The sequence below is a fragment of the Populus euphratica genome, unplaced genomic scaffold, assembly GCF_000495115.2.
Source record: "Populus euphratica unplaced genomic scaffold, PopEup_1.0 scaffold59.1, whole genome shotgun sequence".
Taxonomy (NCBI): Eukaryota; Viridiplantae; Streptophyta; class Magnoliopsida; order Malpighiales; family Salicaceae; genus Populus; species Populus euphratica.
Genome location: NW_011499940.1, coordinates 285,278 through 304,915, shown reverse-complemented (window position 1 = coordinate 304,915; position 19,638 = coordinate 285,278). Strand labels below are relative to the sequence as shown.

Here is a 19,638-nt window from a genome sequence, read left to right as displayed (position 1 = left end):
TTAGCCTTAGAAAGATATCAACGAATCAAGACCTTTTCTTATCGATAACCAAGTTGAAACGGTGAAGATGAACTCCTGGGCATGGAGAGGAGGAACACCTGCTAAAAAAAAAAATAAAAAAATCGAGTAGAGATGCAAGGATCCTTCAATGCTTAGACAATGGATGGAGGAGGAAAACGGAGAAAAGGCCGTCTCACGCAAGCAGACAACTATCATATGGGTATACAGTACCGAACGCGAGATCTTACGGGCAAAGAAAAAGACCCTCGGTCTATGCCTTCGAGACTGTCCCGCACCCAGAGAGATGCACCTTTCCGAGTATAGGATGCATGACCTCCCGAGTCTTAGGCTGAACCTTGCCTCGCGCCTCTTGTCGAGCGCTCGGTTTAGGCCTCACAGTGGGGGTGTGAAGTCTGGACACCTTTCAGTTTTCTCCTCGAATATTTATTTGGTCCCTTTTTATCTCTCCATTTCTTTCTTTCTTTGTCTTTTTAGAAAAAGAAAAAAAAAAATACAAAGTGAAATCTACATAATGGTCCCCTACCTATGAGTAGAGCTAGAGTCATTGATGATATGATGGGTGTCAATCACCGGTGCCTTCATCGATCGATTCACCAACCATCAATTCTACAATATCACGTCCGAACTTAAAACGGTTCTTTATGATTGTTTTGCGGATTATTTTTTAAAAAATATTCTTTTATTTTTATATTAATGCATTAAAAATATTTTTTAAAAACTAAAATAACTTTTAAAAACGACGTAACAACGTAAACAAAAGCTATGTCAAATATCTCATAAGGGTATTTAAAACGGTGATAAAAATTATTATTTTTTATTTATAAATATATTAAAATAACCTTTTTATCTTTTAAAATTTATTTACTCTAACTAGCGCCATAATTGTGAAAGCACCATATCAATCTTAAAAATTGTGGATTTATTGAATTTCACAAATAATATTTTAGTACAAGTTAAAGCATTATTCTTTTCGTTCTTAATTAATTATGTGATATTATAGAATCAAAATCCATTGCCTATTACTTTCCACCTGTTTTACGAAATCTTGATATGATCTATTTCCATGCATAATATCTTGCTATAAATCCACACCTGATAATTAATAATAATAATAATAATAATAATAATTTGAAGTTTAATGAGATAGTGAGATATCATAGTTAATGCGCTTGGCATGGCTGGAAACTTGCAATGCACCTGGTCATGGTTGGAACTGGGAACCCAGATGACTCGCCAACAAAGCCTGTTGAGCACAGGAAAGCGAAAGGGAGACCCACAAACGTCCTTGTACAAGGATGGATGAGGTCTCAGAGCTCCTGTCACGGAGCCATCGAGAGGCCCTCCATGGACGGTACCTGTTCTGCATGTGACCATCGCTCTCGTAATATTATCGCTTCCATGGAAATATTGACATGAATGTTAATTGTTGGTTTCATTTTCTTGTTGATCTATCGCTTTTAATGGTTATTTCACAATAAACTTGAATGACCGCCGCTGCATGCTGAAATTTCAAGGAAATGATAGGCTTCTTGAACTAATAAATTAACCCTAGTTTGACTTGATTAAAATGTTTAGTTGAGCTAAACGAGATATTAAATCACTAAAATTTAATTACTATGATTACTTTTTTTACTTGATCTAGATAATTTTTGTCAAGTCAAAATTATTACAAAAAATTACCATATTATTTTAATAAAAATAAATGACTCGGTAACTAAAGTTATTTTCCAAGTAAGTTTTTAGATGAGTCTCCAGCAACTATGAAAATGATAACGAGAATTCCAGAAACTTTGTGGACTAAATTGTTCTCCTAGATCAATAGCTTTAATCTTGCATGAAAACAAAATTCCAGTTCGTCTATTCCTTATGCAAAGCACTTGCTCGTTTTATTCGAGTAGTCTATCAGCCTCACGAGCATCATATAATATGTTGTTGATGAGTCAAAAACCGAGCACGATCATATTGCTTTCCTTTAATAAAATTATATTTAAAGAAAAAAAAAAAAGAGAAAAGGAAAAGGAAAAGGAAAAGGCAAACCATATTGCTTTGACTAAAAAAGGGTCCATCTCAGATTAATTAACTAATAAACATATCTTTTAACTTTAACAAATCCCAAAAAAAATCTCTATTTTCTGGGATAAAAAGGCTGCCAGTAAGGGCAAAAGGGATGATGAAAATGATGGTAAACTTTTGTTTTTGCCTGGAGGACATGGATGAACCAATGGATACCTTAAGCGTTTAGCTCAAGAAAAGGATAAAGGCAGAGAGAAGCAAGAGAAAGCAAAACGCAAGTCTCTTTGAATGGCTCTCGTTCTTTCCCTTTTTAATTTCCTGTAAAAATTAAATGGAATCTTCTTGTCTTGTCTTTAGGGCACAGAAGCTCAAGATTTATTATGAACTCGCACCTTGAAAGTTATGTGTGCAAGTAACTTCCAAGATATTCACAGATAAACATGAATCATCTCTTCTTATCTAGAATCAAGAAGGGAAAATTGTAATCGCGGGTTTGGTATTGAAGTACATAGTGATTTTTAAGAATTTTTTTATCCAAAAATACATTAAAATTTATTTTTTATTTTTAATATCAGTATATTAAAATAATAAAAAACATTAAAAATATATTAATTTAATATTTTATCAAAATAAATATATTTTTAAAAAGCATCTAAAAATTAAAATTATCGCAATTTTTAAGCAATTTACCGGGTATTTTTTTATATAGTCTTCTCTTTAATTAATTTAATGATGAATGGGCAAGAATACACAGGAATAGTAGAGTAGTCGCACTTATACATAAAAAATTATATTTGTGGTAAAGTTAGAATCTTTTACAAGATTCACTATTGAAAAAAAAAAAACACAAGTAGGCCCTTGTAAGAAAATTTATCCTAGTTTTTTTTTTATAAAATAACTGAAATTTTAATATTTTAAAATAATTTTTTTAATCCGACTCCTTTTAATTTTTTTTTCTAACTCCGTCTCTAAACACAAGTGCTCTTGATCTTGATTTCATTCATTAACAATGCATTCTCATTTTAGTTTTGACGACAATGTTACATGTGGATTAGTTTAAATATTCATATTTTGAGCCTGTTTAGTATTAATTTTCAATTCATATTTTAAATAAAAATAAATAAATAAATTGAAAAATAATACCAAACAAAATCTATATTTTACTATTAAATGCGAAGTGAAAGGTGAGCAGTGAAAATTATAAAGAATATGAAGAGAAAAAAAGATGTCTTATACGTTAACATGTGAAAATGTCAATGTAATTTCATCAAAATTAAGTTTTATTCAAATAATTTTAAGAGTACATTTCGTATACTGGCATAAATTCAATAAATTATTTTAGATAATAAATCTTAGAATTTGAAATTAAAAAAAAAAAACAACCGAAGAGAGTGTACCGTGTCCTTCTTGAACATCAAACCGGCCGGTATTTAATCCATTCAACTATTTTTAATTTTAAAGTAGAAAAAAATAGTTGTCGGTTGAATCGACAACTCATTAAATCAAAATATAAATTAAAATAGAAGTGTTCCCTTGCGTGGTTTAAAGTGGGCCTCGCATGCTATTTTTAATGGTCCATGGGCCATGAAGGTTAGTACGGATTTTAAATGGGCTATTAAAGGGTTGATCCAAAACTATCTTAAATTATATAGGTATGGGTTTGGTTGGGTTGGGCTACCCATTTGACCCTTTAAGAAATTGCTCTCTTCTATCATATTCTTCTCTTTGAAACACTTATCTCTACTTCAAATAGGTTAAGTTTTTTTTTGTAAGTGTAGAATTGCGGTAGTTTTTGTTTTTATATGTGTTTTAAAATTTTATTTTAATTAAAAAAATTAAGGTGATATATTTTTAGGGTTTGTTTTATGGTTTTGATGTTTTAATGTAAAAAATAAAAATAAAACCGTAAAGAATTATTTAAGAGTAGTTTACAATTGGAGAAATAATAAGAAATGGTCCTTAAAAACATTACTTACACAAATTTATAATTAAATACCATGTCAACTAAGAAATTACTAAAGATTATGTTTGGTTGGTGTCAAAAGACAGAGACAGAAGAGACTTGAACTTATCAGGTGGGGAAGACATATAGATATAAAATAAATATATTTTTAGAATATTTTTAAAATGAATTTTTATCATTTTAAAAGGGAAGATACAAGAGAAAATATCTCAATTATTTTCGTCTTCTTTGTCTTTATCTTTAGACAACAATCAAACATTACTTAATATTCTTAATAGCAACACTAAAATCATAATAAATCTTTAAAAGCTTTAGAAAAAAAAAAATCTCCCAAAACTCTAAACAAAATCCCTTAAAAGGCTTGAGTTATAATATTACACAATGAGGAAGTTGCTAGGATAAATGAAACCAACTATTTATAGACCATGTTCCAATCCAGGAAAAGATATAAATAAATAAATAAATAAATAATTTGGTTACTTAATTATAAAACAATAAGTCTCCAGGCCCAAACCAAAATCTTGTATGGGCTTTCTGAAGAATTTTTGGGTTCCTATTTATAATTTTATCCCTGTGAATCTTGGTTCAATTTGATTTTTCTTATTGTACAAATAACAATCTATTAAAAAAAAAAAATTACTTCAACCAAAAACAATAGATTGGTAGAAGGATTCTCAATTTCATAGAAGAAGGAAAAAAGAAGCAAGGATGGGAGAAAATACAGGGCCTCAAGTTTCTTACCATTCATCATCAAGTCTATATAGCAATTCAACTGACATTGATACTGCAGCTCAAGATGCACTCTTGCGTGAACAAGTAAGGGTTTTTCTGCTTTCTTTCATCCTCTTCTTTGTTTCCCATCTTTTTTTTTAAAAAAAATTTCATCTGGGTTTGCTTTAATTTCTCTGTTTTTGATAGGAAATTGAGACACAAAGAGTCATTCAAGGCCAAAGGTTGGTGCTTTATTGGTTTAGTGGTAGTTTAAAAAGCAAAATAGAATGGCAATGAATTGTGAATTGTGTGTGTGTTTTTGTGAGTTTTTTAGAGATGCAGAAAGTGAAGGTGGAGCACCTTCGAAGGACAATACTGATGTTTTCGGTGAAAGGATAGACCCTAATGCTTTAAAGGTCTGAAGTTTGAATGTTTTGTGATTCAACGATTGTTTGAGGGTTTATTTTGAGGGATTGTTAATGGGCTGTGCATTTCGTTTTACTGTTATGGATGTTATTGTAGGAACATTTACTGAAGATGGCTACTGAACATCGCTCGGAAATGGCTTTGAAGCGTGGGAAGCCTGCTGGTGCTGAAGAAGGTTGATAATGTATTACAATCTTTCTTTTTTTATAGTATATGGTTGCATCTTTATTTTGATTTTTTTCCGTCCTGTTTCTGAATATAGAGAGCTTGTTTTGTGTGTGTAACCATAGAGAATTTACTCCTGGAATATTGTGAGGCTAAATTTTCTGTCTGAAAGGAAGATGAAGACTGTTGATGAAGTGGAAGCTGGTCGTGTCATTAGTGAGAGTGCTGGACTACAATGGAAACTAAAATGATTGTAGACCTATTAAGGAAGGTATCAGATAACGAGGAAAAACTGGGAATACTTGTGCAGACATGTGCATGCAAAGAGGTTGATAAAAATCTCAAAGTTTTTGATGGCCACTGAATAAACTCTTGCTGGTTCGAGGAAATATTTTGACTTGAAAATAAACCATTTACCAATGCTCTAACTAATGGAAGTCAACGCGATTTTTGTTTGAGACAACCATTCAATTTTGAGTTGCTTATGCTTCTTTTTATAGCACATCACTTTGACAACAAAGTGAATAACTCGGGATATTTTGTGGGCAGATGGTCTAATCCTTTTCTTTTCTGCAGATCATGTAGAAATTGGGAATGGATACGGTGTGCCAGGTGGAGGTGCATATCATGCTTCTTCAAGGCCTGGCCTTGATAGCGAGTCAGAACAGAAGTCGGCTACAAAGGAACTCCCAGAGTTCCTGAAGCAGAAATTAAGAGCTAGGGGTCTCCTGAAGGATGATACAGTAAAAGGCCATACATTGAGAACTGATAATGCAAGTTTTTCTTGGTCTTTGAACCTCTTGTTTCTTTCTTTCTTGCTTCTTCCCATGGCTTTTTTCCCCTACTTGTTTTAGGCAGCCTTCGTAAAGAAGCCTCTTTGTGAGGATATCGTGCTGATAATTTTTTTTTTTTGACAATTCAAGACCTTTTTACTTGGCTATTTTTAACATTTTGGAAATTCTGAAGTTTCTCTTCATTTAAACCTATCTTGTGCATTCCAAATATGAATTTTTTTCCTGATGTCTTCCTTTCAATCTATTATTTTAGTCCTTTAATACATTGCCTCATAATTTTGTATTGCAGAAGTCGGAGACTGGTTCAGCTCAAGCTGTTGAAATCTGGAAGTTGCCTCCTGGATGGGTGTGTCTTGATTGCTGTATATATGTTTTTGTTTTTTATTTATCTGTCTAAGGATAAACTGCTTTGCCAATCTCTGCATGAGAACTGTGGCATTGGAAATTTTTGGAACCTGCCAAATGCCTACCGTTTCATATCTGGTTTGCTTGTGTTAGGGGAATTCAGATTTAGTTTTTGCAGTTCTTAATGTTCAGAGTAGAATCCTAGAGAGAGAATTTCAGTTAATATGCTTCAAGCACTTCTTATTGCATAAGATATAACGGCAATGTATTGACCTTGAACTTCATAAAGGGTTAACGAATTTCAACTTCCTATGAGTATCCAAGTTTTGATGCCCTATGCATCCTTACGTATTCTTTCCAGCACTTCTTTTATGCTGCTGTGGATTTCTATCAATGATTAGGTTGAAGCAAAGGATCCTGCTAGTGGTGCTTCATATTATTACCATGGAAGCACTGGAAAGACCCAGTGGGAAAGGCCAACTGATATGCCTTCAACCACATGGACTCCATCACCTTTACCTCATTTAGAAGACTGGGTGGAGACATTGGACGAATCTACAGGTATGCCATAAGTATCCAGCTGTATATAAATGAAACGTGAGGCAAAAAAGTAAAGAGGGACTGGGAGAGGGGAAATTTATGTTGTCACAGTTTGTAGTTCCTGAATACCATGCATATAACTAGAGTTCTGCAAGTAGCTTTTTTAGGGGCATTAATGGATTGAATCATTTATTTTCTAGTTTTTCTAAGTTCTAATGTTTAAGTAGGATGGTGTTAAGAGACTGCTCGGTTATCAAGCAAATTAACATCTCTTGTAGGTTTGCATTGACATCTCACTCTCACCCCTAGATTGTTCCTTGTTTTAATATTATACAATTTGAGCTATATCACTTTGAGGTAGATTTTTCCGTGCTTTATCATTTGTTTAATTTTCTGTTTGTGGTTAACCTTTGTAAAGTGTGGAACTGCAACAAATTTCCTATAAACATGTAGGACTTCACTGAAGAGTAATGAAGATCAGGAAAAGAAATGAGCATTCGACTTATTTGCAGATTTTTTTCCCCTTTCCCCCTGTGCTTAAAGCCTTTTGTTTTCCATGTGCAGGTCATAAATATTACTACAATATGAAGACCCATGTATCACAATGGGAGCATCCAAAATCATCACAGCTATCCTCACAACACTCTCACATCTCATATTCTGGAAATGCTTCTAGTGGGAATCAGGACAATAGATCATCCGAGCCAAAGAAATGTATCGAATGTGGTGGGTGGGGGCTCGGTGTTGTGCAGACTTGGGGTTACTGCAATCATTGCACACGGTAAATCATCAGCAATTTATAAACTGGGTTCTCTTCCTTTTTCTTTCATATTACTAGAGTGCCAAAAAAGAACTGCATAAGCATATGTGGTGGTTGAAACTTAACGTATTCTGTGTTTGATTTTCATTTTTTCCCCATATATTTTCACATTTGAACTTTTTATGGTTCAATCTTCTGATGACACACCTTCTGCTGAAGTTGCAGTCGGTATTGGGAGATTTTTTAAAGTGCATTGCTTGAGACCAAAAAAAAAAAAAAATTGTCTTAGGCAAAGCACGTTGAGACGATTCATTATTTATTTACATATTATCGAAATGCTATTGGATTGCAGAGTTCTGAATCTACCACAATACCAGTACATGATGTCCAATTTGAATAACCAGGAGCAGAATCCTGCAAATTCGAAGGGTGATCTTGAAAAAAATGCTCCAAAACAGAGGTACTTGATCTAAATTAAATTACTTGGAGATCACATCTTGCTTCAGTGACTTTGGTTTTGTTGTTGAGTTAACTTTTTGAATGACCATGACCCTACATACAATTTAAATTCAAATTCTCATGCAATCAACCAAGAATGCAATTTCTAGTCTTGAGAGCATTCACTCAAAGCAAAACTGTTAACGAGATGGATATCTCCTAATCTGAGCCATTGACACCATTCCTGTTTTGAGATAACCGAGTAATTTTGTTCAGAGCGAGTGGAAGTCACCTGAGCTGCAGACTCCAACGCCATCTGAGCACATGGTTACTATATTACTATTTACTGATCTATCCCACTTTTGTTGCTTTTATTAGGGTTAGCATTCTAAGCTACAACTCATGCAATGGGAGTTCACTTGTGGGTGGGGGTGGATTAATTCATGCCTGCCACGTTAGTGTCTTGGTGTCTAGGTGATGATGTCCAGCATTCAGGAAAATTAACCAAAGGAAACTATTTTATACATCTTTGTCTCCCAATCCATAAGTTTGACAGTTTCAGTTTAACATCTAACATGTTTGAGGAAATATAAACCTGTTGGAAGAATGAGGAGACAATTGTAGCCTTTTATTGTTAATGACTACGAAGAAAGAAATAGTCGTGTCACCTAATTTAATTGACATTAAAGCCTTGTTTGTTTGCTGGAAAGTATTTTCTTTTGGAAAGTGAATTCCAGAAAGTGAATTATTTTCTGATGTTTGGTAGTATAATGGAAAATAAGTTGGAAAACACTTTTCAGTATTTGGTTATGTTAGGAAAATGAGTTGGAAAATAACTTATTAATGTTTTATTTTTTTCAAGTTTATTAAAATAATGAGGAACAAATCTTACAACTTAAAAAGTTGAATAAGAATGAAATTGAAAAAAATATAATTTTATAAATTATCTCAAATAAAATAAATAATAATAAAAATAATAGAGATCAAATTTAAAAAAATAAAAAAATTGAAAGATGAAGAAATTAAAATAATAATAATTACCGTTTCATAAATTATTTCAAATAAAATAAGTAACAATTAAAAGAATGAAGACTAAATTTGATAGATAAAAAATTTCAATTAAAAAATGATAAGGGAAAAGCAAATAATAATTATAAAAATGAGGACTAAAGTTAATATAAAAATTAAATTCCAAGGGATGAAATTGAAAAAAAAAATATTCAAAACAAAATATACATAGCAATCAAAAGTTTCAGGATCAAATTTGATATAATTAGCAAATAATGTAATATTTTAAAATTTTTCATAACTTTCGGAAAGTGTTTTCTGTCCAAAATAAAAGGACAATACTTTTTTGAAACCAAACCAAACCAAATTTTTCTTTGATTCTAAAATGTTTTCCATTGACCAACTTTTTTAATGACAAATACAAGAAAATTTAACTAGTGGTTTCTTGAAAATCATTTTCAATGAAACAAACGCACCTAAGAATAAAATCAGCTCTTTTGCTTGATGAATTCTTATACTTCAAACACAGCCTCATTGACAACAAAAGAGAGAAGATAAAGAAAGAGAATCAATAAAATTAAATGCACACTTATGCACACAAGTTTATTTGCTTGCATGTGTAATTGATTTTGAATTGCCAGGTCCAATTGGAAACCTCCTGTGGGAAAAGGAAATAGAAGGGAGAGCAGAAAGCGTGCCTACAATGATGATGATGAGTTGGACCCCATGGATCCGAGCTCTTATTCAGATGCTCCCCGTGGTGGCTGGTATGTGATGAATAGTTTATTTTATGCCCATCACTGATCTCCTCTTTGGACAATTTTTCCTAGATATGTAAACAAGGAGAAGTACCAGAATAGTCTATTAATCTCATCTCTCTGTTCAATCTGCAGGGTTGTGGGCCTCAAAGGAGTTCAGCCTCGTGCAGCTGATACTACTGCTACGGTATGCAAACTTTATTTTTCTAGATGAACTTTCATTTTCCTTTTTCTGAGAGTTATTATGCTGCTAAATATAAAGGTGGAGGCTATGCTGATTCTGGTCAATGCATGTCATAATGTGGCAATCGAGTGATTATGCCTTCCCCTTCACCTGACCTCCAATGTCTTCTTCAACTTTGAGATTGTATATTGCAAAATTATTCTGCTAAATATCAAATCGCCCAGCATATGGTCAGCAATTACGTGCTGGTATTTTTTCCAAGAACATTAAAATTGACACCATGCATGTACTGCTATCCCTTTCTCTCCAAATTCGCACATGTTTGTGCACAGAGATGAAAATATTCATGCTGTATGTGCTTTATAGCATATATGTATTGTACTCACTTTTTGGTGGTTTTATGCCTCTGAATGTCAGGGTCCGCTATTTCAACAGCGACCATACCCATCACCAGGAGCTGTCTTGCGAAAGAATGCTGAGGTCGCTACACAAACCAAGAAATCCAGCTCTCCTTACATGCCTATATCCAAGAGAGGAGATGGTAGTGATGGTCTTGGAGATGCCGACTGAGGTTCCTATGTAAACGGAGTTGAATTTTTTCCTTCTGGTGCATTCATCCTTAATTTTATATGTGGTGCAGCAGCACTGCATGGAAGAGTTCTCTTCTGCAACATTACTGGAACCACAACAAATAGATGATCGTTCTAGTTCTACAAGTAACTGGGACTTTCTGCAAGGCAGCTTCTTGTATTTGTGACCGGCTGATTGATAGTTTGATACCTCCTAGTCGTTTGACTTTTCTTCGACAAATATATCATTTGTTATGGTTAATTAAGCTTGTCTCCAACACAAGCATCTTGAACTGGAAGTTTATACGAGGTGCAAAGGACTTCTGCACAGTTGAAACAAAACGTAGAAAAAAGAGAAGGAATGTCTTCAGTTTGACACATGCCTGAATTTTACACAAGATTTGCTGGACTAGAACTAGCTCCAGCATCAATATCACATAGATTTTGCAGCTTAATTGTGGTTTAGAAAATGTTGCCAGTATTCTAGTGCTAGTCTTGTAAATCTCTTGCCCTGTATTTGTCTTATTAAACTCTCACATGTACGAGTTTCTTAGTGGACAAAAACATTAATGTTAATAAGATAATGTTATCCCCGGCAGCATCTTTTCCCCTACAATTATTATGGCAAAAGCATAACCAAGATGAGGAGCAAAAAACAATTAGCCCATGCCCCACGCAAGGAAAGTAGAATTTACCTTTTCCTTTTTCCCCTACCAAGCTTCTGTCCATATTCCAGAAGTTGTTCATCATGGTGGACCCAAAATTACTAGCTTTCCAAGAACCTATGATCGCGCGATGCTCTTGACGGTGGGAAGGAAGGTTCAGTGATAATTTCCATTAGCTGGCCACCAAAACAAAGATTAGACGACAAACAAAGGAATTCATGCAAATCACAAATCTCATTTTTGTCCTAGTAATGAACACTCCCCAAGATAAAATAGTTGCTCTATGCTTGGTAAAAAAATAAACTCAATAACTAGCAATCCCAATTTTAAACTTATGCCACCTTAATATCTAGAGATATAAGTGACAGGAATAATAAAAACAGAAAGGATATGTTTTTTTGGTACTTGTTTTGAAAGGGTATAAATTTATTTTAAAATTATTTTAGAGATAAATTTGTTTTACATCTTTAATTTTTTCACCAACCAAATATATTTTTATAATTTTTTATATCTCTTTACAAAACACTGAAAAAATACAATTTAAGGATAAGATTTTAAACTCAAAACGTTGATTAGAAAGAAAAATGTGCTGTTTAGTTTTCTATAAGACAACGGTGGATGATATAAGAATTCAAACAACACCGTCATGGAGCACATAACAATTGTTTAAATATACAGAGACTCACACACAAATAGCCTATACTAATAACAAAATTAGCTTATACTAACAATAAAATTGAACATCTACAATACTCAATTACTAAAGAAACAAAATCTAACCAATAGATCTTGTAAGAAAGCAATTGTGATAGTTATGAAATATAAATCAATTCATAACCCATTAGACGAGTCAATTCGAAATATTGTTTAAAGATTTTTTTAATAATAAAAAAAATCATTTAAAAAATCAAAACTTGTTTCATTTAAATCAACATGTCGCAAATCAATCAACACTCGATGGACTCAAAATAAAATCTAGCTGGACTCAAATTCCAAAAATAAATGACTGAATTAACTCACCAGAAACTACAATCAATTGGAAAAACAAATTTGGAAAATGTAGCATTAAATCAACAAAAAGAAGGAAAAGAAATGGTGATGTTAGGTCAATAACACAGCAGTAAGCTACAAATTCCAAAGGTGAAAACATCTAGAAAGAAAGGGATGATGAAAAGGACACTTTCGAACAACAAAAATAAATAAAGATGTTGTATCACGCGCCACGTGTATTTTAGGATAAACAACCCCCACTTCACTTCCAATTTTCACCCTTTCGCACACTCCACTCTAGACTCTACCAAGTCTCTTCTCTCCCACGACCGTGTCTGATAGATCCATAACTCCTGTTCAGGTAACTTAAAGTTTTTATCTTTGCCTAATTCCTGCTTTATTTTTATAGAAATCTGTCAGTTCTTGATGTTACTTGAATGTGATCTTGAAATATATGTTTCCTTTTCTGGGTTTGGTCTGGTATTTTTGTTTTTTTTGTTTTTTGTAATGTTTTTGTGGGTTTATGGAATTGGTTCTTATTGATGATTGAGTTTAGGAAATGAAGTAAAGATGGATTCTTTTTAATCTCCTGTTTGATAAAGGGATTGAGACTTATTCAAGTGGAAAGAAAAATTATGCAAGAAAGGGACCCTTTTTTATGCCAATTCTGCTATTGTGGATAGTTTATTATATATCTGGATCTGGGTTCTTTTTTATTATTATTATTTTGAGGGGATTTTATTGTATTTTTTTTAGATAATGAATTCACTGAATAATTAGCCTTCATTTTATTTATTTATTTATTTTTTGTGTGTGTGTGGACAAGTATGTAATTCATTGGCTTCTGATAGAGATCGACTCTCTCTGATAGTTGATTTTAGTTTCATAAGTGTATGCTCATAGGCTTGAGAAATTGCTTCATTGCTTATTGTATGATGAGGTGGCTTTCATTTTCCTTGAAGGCATTATTTACTGTGATGTGTTTTTGTTACTAATCATGTGTACCTATTAATTTTCAAGGGCATGCTGAAGTATGAGGTTATACTCTCGTTTTTTGTAGTGATTTATGATTTTTGTTGTTCAACGTTAACATCTGAGGGAATTGTAATTAATAAATGCATGCTTCCTAACCTTTTGATTGTGTTGCATGGCATGGTGGGGAGCTATTTAGAAAGCTGGAAAGATTTTTTAGTAAACAATCACCATGAGCAAAATGATTAGATAAGGGTCTGTGTCCATAGACGTAGGGATTCTTACTGTTTTTTGGGTGAGAGGAATTTCATATAGTGGTTGAATACTTTATCAGATTGCTTAATAGTAAAAGGTTTATATCTGTTGTGGTGGCTTTGTCATTGTCAGGCAGTATGCTGTAGGGTAACAGTTGTAGCTTGAGGCTTGTTGAGGACGAGAGGTGGGTTTTGTGTTGTGAGCCTTTGCACAGTGAGGAGAGTAGAGAAGTGGAAAGTATGTCAAGCAGCAGAAATACCCACTGGTGTTACAGCTGCAGGCGGCCAGTTCGACTGCGAGGGCGAGATGCAGCTTGCCCCTACTGCAGTGGAGGATTTGTCCAAGAACTTGATGATATGCATCGCGTCAACCCGTTGGATTTTTTAGGAATGGACAGTGAAGATGATCATGACAATATGTTTGGGTTCATGGAAGCTTTCTCAGCCTTTATGAGGCAACGAATGGCTGATAGAAGCCATAATCATGATTTTAGATCTAGATCAGATTCAGTTCCTGAACATAATCCAGGTTTTGGTCCTCTGTTGATCTTTGGTGGCCAAATTCCTTTTAGGTTGTCTGGAAATGGTGGGCTGGAAGCTCTCTTTTCTGGGTCTCCTGGTGTTGCCTTTGCAAGAGGTAATGCCGGTGATTATTTTGTAGGCCCTGGACTTGAAGAGTTGTTTGAACAGCTTTCTGCTAATGATCGCCGAGGCCCTGCCCCAGCAACCAGGTCATCAATTGATGCGATGCCCACTGTTAAGATCACACTAAGGCATCTTCGCACTGATTCACACTGTCCAGTTTGCAAAGATAAATTTGAGCTGGGGTCTGAAGCAAGGCAGATGCCATGTGATCATTTATATCACTCAGATTGCATAGTTCCATGGCTAGTCCAGCACAACTCATGCCCTGTTTGTCGGCAGGAGCTACCACCGCAAGGATCAAGCAGTGGACCCAGTTATCAAAGCTCAAGCTCTCGAAGCAGAAACAGCAATTATAGTGGAAGGGAGAATAGTAGGGAAGGAAGACGCAGTCCATTATCTTATCTGTGGCCCTTCCGCTCATCCAATTCGAGCTCTAACCATGATGAGACTCCTGGAAGCAGCTCACCAACCATGCATGAAAACAACCAGCAGATGGGGTATTCAGGATGGCCTTTTAACTAGGGATGTTAGTATGTTATAAACACGGTATGTTTTCATTTTCTTTATGATCATGGTACCTCCATTTATAGTCGACTTAATATCTTGGAGTGAGTGGTTTGAGACCTTGAAGTTACAAGTGTGGAGTCTGTTTGAAAGGTAATTCAGGACCTTTCCATGTCATCGTTGCAACTTTTACTGTAAACGACTTATCTTCGCATAATCACTTGTGCTTATAATACTATCTGTTTATAATTTTGGTTGTGCCTGATGGTGGTATTGAATCTCCTTAGGTGTTTGCACAGATGAACTTGTTCATTGTCATTTTTTTGGTTGCCCGCCTCCCTTGTTTCATTAAAGTTGGCAATGGGAGTGGAAGATTTTTTTCTTCTAAATCTGGGTGGAACCATCCATCCAAAATAAAAGATGTTATCCATGAAAAATCTGGGCTGTACTGATTCTTGTTCTTGGAAGAAAAGGTAGAGAAAACTTGGAAATTTCAAGGGTTTTATAATGATGGACAAGCGTAAATTTCATGTTGGTGGTTTTTCAAGTTTCACACTTTTTAAACATCTATAGAGACCCATCAAGGGCAGATATTATTGTGGAAATTAATTCGAATCAAAGGGCAAGATAAAGAAGTAGTCAGGATGTGGTTTTTTCTCTCATTCGTGCTTCCTGTCCGCTGAATCTGCTGCTTGAAAGGCTATATAGCCCTGTGGGTGTCTTTAATCCTCCCCGTTCTACTCTACTTACCCAGATTCCACCATTCCTTCTGCTGATCATCCCACTCCATTTTTAACAATTTTACACTGATTGGCAATCTATTTCAATTTAACAGCAACAGTATATCCCAAGAATTACGCTTTATATTCTGATAACTTCTGGCTGCTTTCAAGAATTCTGCTTCTTAATGGTAGCCAATTGTAACCGGGTTTTACTTTTTATATTCCCAGCAATCAAGTTTCAATTTTAAGGGGCTTGTCAAGGGAAAACCAGGTCCTTGGATCCTTTTTTTCTTGAATATTAAATAATAATAAAATCACAAAAAATAGAAAATAATTTGAAATGATCATTAGCATTTTTGAAAAATTCAGTTGAGAAATATCAAAATATTAATTATTTTAAAGGGTTTTTGATTAATGATAAGGATACGGGAAGAAAAATTTTGTTCAAAACAAAATAATTTAAGGATAAAATTGACTAAATTAATGGTGCATGTCTCAATGTATCACAGCTCCAGTAGTTCAAGAAAAAAAAATGCTATTAAACCTGAACCTCTAGGGAGGATGACGGACAGCGGGAGGCCCTTTTCCAGCCCTAAAGGAGTAAAGAGGTTTGTTACTGGAAATTACTCTCTGCATTCCCCGTTAATAGATGACTAGCTGCTGGGAGCGTTAGTAACTTGAGACCATAAAGCCACCTTATCGAGCCTGTTTCTAAAACTAATCGAGTAAATTTATTTTTTCTGTTGGTCAATGCCACGACTTTTACTATTAATGACCATCTTTTTTACATGTTTGTTTGTATTTAAAAATATAATTGAAGAATGTTTTTGGATAGTTTTCCACGACTTTTACTATTAATGACCATCTTTTTTACATGTTTGTTTGTATTTAAAAATATAATTGAAGAACGTTTTTGGATAGTTTTGATAGGTTAATGCCAAAAATAATTTTTTTAAAAAAAATTAATATAAGTAGAAAACACTTAAAAAATAATTCTAACTTCCAAACAGGCCTTTAATTACTTTCGCCAAAATAAAATTTTCCTGGCCTGCGAGATTGTCCAGTGGCATTTGGTGGGCTACACCAGCAGCAATTCTTGCACTTAATATCGTCACCAGACTACGGAGCGCTTTCACAAGCAAACCACGCACCATAGATACATTACTCTTTCTCACACAGAATTAAAAATGCAGAGAACATGAGACAGACATTCAAATCTATAAGCTCAGATCACCAAATGTCAAGGGAAGTTTGAGTTGGGTGGGAGCTGGAATCAATCCAGCAGAATTAAACACTCTATGGCCAGAACAACTCAGTTTGTTAATTCCATGATGGCAGTAACGATATCACCATCTGCAGCCTTGAGAGCTTTCACAGCCTTTGATCTGGAAACCCCGGCTTGTGTCATCACCAACTCAATATCCTTGGGCTCCACACCAGTCTCATCTACATCTTCATCATCTTGGACCGTGGACAATGGCTCAGGCTGTGATGCGGATGTACTTGGATTAGGTGCCTTGAACTGCTCAGCAGCCTGGGTCTGTAGTTGGGAGCTCAAGTCCTCAATCTTTGCTTCCCCAAAGACAATGTATGTGTCTGAATTGGGACTTTTGAAAACATCAGGTTTTGAGATAACAAACATGATCTGATAAGCAAAACCATAGTACACGATAATGCATTTCAAAGATTTATCAGAACCCAAGGTAGACGAGGGGATTAATCAATAATGACAATATGATGAGACGTTAAATGCTTACATTCTTGCTCTTTTTTACTGTAACTCGGCTGACACCTGGGAATGGCTTCATTCCAAGTTTCAGCATTGCCTTACGACTCTTCTTTTCACTTCTGCTCTGCTTACCCCGGCCGCCTACATCTCCTTTCCCTGCCAAAATCAATAACCCTGGGTCAGCAAACAAATCATACCCAACATCCAATATTATAGTGTCATAAAGCATGGATTGCAGATGCTCTTTGTCCTTGTTTTTCTCTGGCCACCATAATATATATCCAGCAACTTCGTGTAGTTCAAAATGTTCAAAAACTTTGACAAGTGCAAATTTGCTTATAGTTCCAGAAGATGCGTGGTCCACTTTATTAGATGGCTAGTTCAATAACGGTAAGCTCTTTAAAATCTCATAACACGCTGCCATTAATACTAAAACTTGTTTCTAAGAATACTCCAATAAATCCAAGATGTTGTTGTTCTTTATATATGAGCTAACATATAACCCTCCGGTAAAACTCATTAAAATATATGCTGTGTCTGCAATACTTCCCAATAAAATCATGTGATAATGCCTCAAACATGGATGCTTAATGCAATTTATTTCACACCTAAGCCATGAATCTAAAGTTATCACAGAGGAAAAAATGCCTGCCTCTGAATCAGACTGGCTCGAAGCTCTATATATTGCAGTAACTTTGATTCATCGCACAAGTGAACATCCAGATTCATAATTTAACACTTCTCACCTTCATCATCCTTGTCATCATAATCATCGTCATCCTCATCAGATTCATCCTCGTCATCTCCGTCCTCAACTGTAGGCTCACCATGCTGCAAAAACACAATTCCTGAAGTTCAAACACAGTCCAAGCAAAAAAAATGCATCTGTACGAATCAGGTTCTTGTAAATTCCAATTATCATCCACTTGAAAATCAAAATGCACTCCACTTGCTGATGCACGAAACAACCAAAAACTAAAGGTATGAACAAGAGATACAAAAGAAACTCTTAAACATTAAAAAAACTTTCCATGCATCCACAAAATTCCCAAACTACTTTCAAAGGATTCACTAAATCAAGCTATCTAACGATACTTCGAAAACTCATACTAGGTCATGCATGCTAGTTTTAAAAGTTCAAATTCCAATCCTAAACAGCAGCAAACATAACAAAACCTTAGTTTCTCAAATCACATCAAAAAATTTAGCAACTGGGTCATTTCCCTTCCGTTCATTCTCACAAAAATCACTCCCAATCTTTTACTGTCAAAGTAAGAATTAACACAACTCAGTTCATTTCAAGAAACACAAAACACTAAACAGAGAAAAAGAAAATAAAACAGTAACAAGAGATAGAGAGAAATGGGAAGTGATGAGATTACTTTGAGTTCTTGTTGTTCAAGATAAGCAGCAAGGAGTTCTTCTTGAGACTTAATAGTCGTCATCTTTTCTTTCTTCCTTTTTTTTCCCCTTCTACTGTTCGGACAAGAAATGGTTCTGTTCTTACAAACCCTAAACTAAACTTACCCAAACACCGACAACGGCTGTTGAAACCCGTTTATATAATAGTACCAAACGCGTCGGGTCCTCGGACTTAGGTTCCGTTTTTTCAAAAAACAAAAGCTTTTGTCTTTTTTTGTTTTTTTTTTTTCAGGAGGGAAATTGAACTCCAATGGGAAGTTAATGACTTGCTTATTTAGTGTTCTGTTTTTTTTTTAAAAAAAAATTGTTCGGCATTATATAAATTTTTATAGTTATAATTAAAAAAAAGGTTAAATTTTTTTCACAAATTATTGCTTTTTTTAGTAAGTTTTTTTTAAAAAAACAATTTCAATAAAACTTGTACAAAACTATAATATATATCACTTAATCAAACACTTTCAAATATATAATTAAAATAAAATATAATTTCAACCACTACACTCTAACAAACTCTTACTTACAATTAAAATAAATATTATTTTTTAATCATTTTTTAACGTTAAAATTGAATTTTGAATTTTAATAGTTCAATATGGGCTACTAATATCAAGTTAAAAACATTGATTTCTAACAATCATGTAGCAGGTTTAATAATGTAAGGGGGTGGTTTTTTTATTTGAATTTCTTTTTTCATTTTAAATTTTATTTTATTTCATGATTCCCAATTATATGTTTAGTGCTAAAGTCTAGGGTATCTTTGTTTTAAAAAATATTAAGATATTTTTTTTTATTTTTAACATTAATATATTAAAATCATTAAAAAAACAGTAAAAAATATCAAATTAATATTTTTTTTAAATAAAACATACTTTCAAAAAAATAATCAAAAACATAAATTACCGCAACTCACTCAAGCACGCATGCTTCCTTTCATCAAGAATTGAATGCTAGAACATCTCAACTAGAACACGAGAAAGTGAATAGGGCAGAGGATCAATTGAGATAAAAAAAAAAAAAAAAAACAGAGAGGATGTTTGATA

At 34.0% G+C, this 19,638-nt stretch overlaps 3 protein-coding genes across 3 annotated transcripts; 2 read left to right on the top strand and 1 right to left on the bottom strand.

The window, feature by feature from the left end:
• The first annotated feature begins 4,609 nt into the window (after window positions 1–4,609).
• On the top strand, window positions 4,610–11,311 carry LOC105136901 (WW domain-containing protein). Its single transcript, XM_011042406.1, has 12 exons — window positions 4,610–4,813; window positions 4,916–4,950; window positions 5,043–5,124; window positions 5,231–5,309; window positions 5,876–6,072; window positions 6,383–6,439; window positions 6,840–6,999; window positions 7,543–7,759; window positions 8,091–8,198; window positions 9,826–9,951; window positions 10,078–10,129; window positions 10,544–11,311. Exons 1-12 carry the CDS (start codon window positions 4,706–4,708, stop codon window positions 10,694–10,696), a joined length of 1,374 nt encoding a protein of 457 aa, XP_011040708.1. The 5' UTR covers window positions 4,610–4,705; the 3' UTR covers window positions 10,697–11,311.
• Window positions 11,312–12,535: 1,224 nt separating this feature from the next.
• On the top strand, window positions 12,536–14,988 carry LOC105136900 (E3 ubiquitin-protein ligase RING1-like). The gene is made up of 2 exons (XM_011042405.1): window positions 12,536–12,711; window positions 13,710–14,988. The coding sequence occupies exon 2, from the start codon at window positions 13,817–13,819 to the stop codon at window positions 14,741–14,743; it is 927 nt and encodes a 308-aa protein (XP_011040707.1). The 5' UTR covers window positions 12,536–12,711; window positions 13,710–13,816; the 3' UTR covers window positions 14,744–14,988.
• A 1,567-nt stretch (window positions 14,989–16,555) lies between these two features.
• On the bottom strand, window positions 16,556–18,730 carry LOC105136899 (nascent polypeptide-associated complex subunit alpha-like protein 1). Its single transcript, XM_011042404.1, has 4 exons — window positions 18,559–18,730; window positions 17,923–18,007; window positions 17,205–17,332; window positions 16,556–17,092 (listed from the first exon to the last, which is right to left on the bottom strand). Exons 1-4 carry the CDS (start codon window positions 18,619–18,621, stop codon window positions 16,760–16,762), a joined length of 609 nt encoding a protein of 202 aa, XP_011040706.1. The 5' UTR covers window positions 18,622–18,730; the 3' UTR covers window positions 16,556–16,759.
• Between the last annotated feature and the right edge of the window lie 908 nt (window positions 18,731–19,638).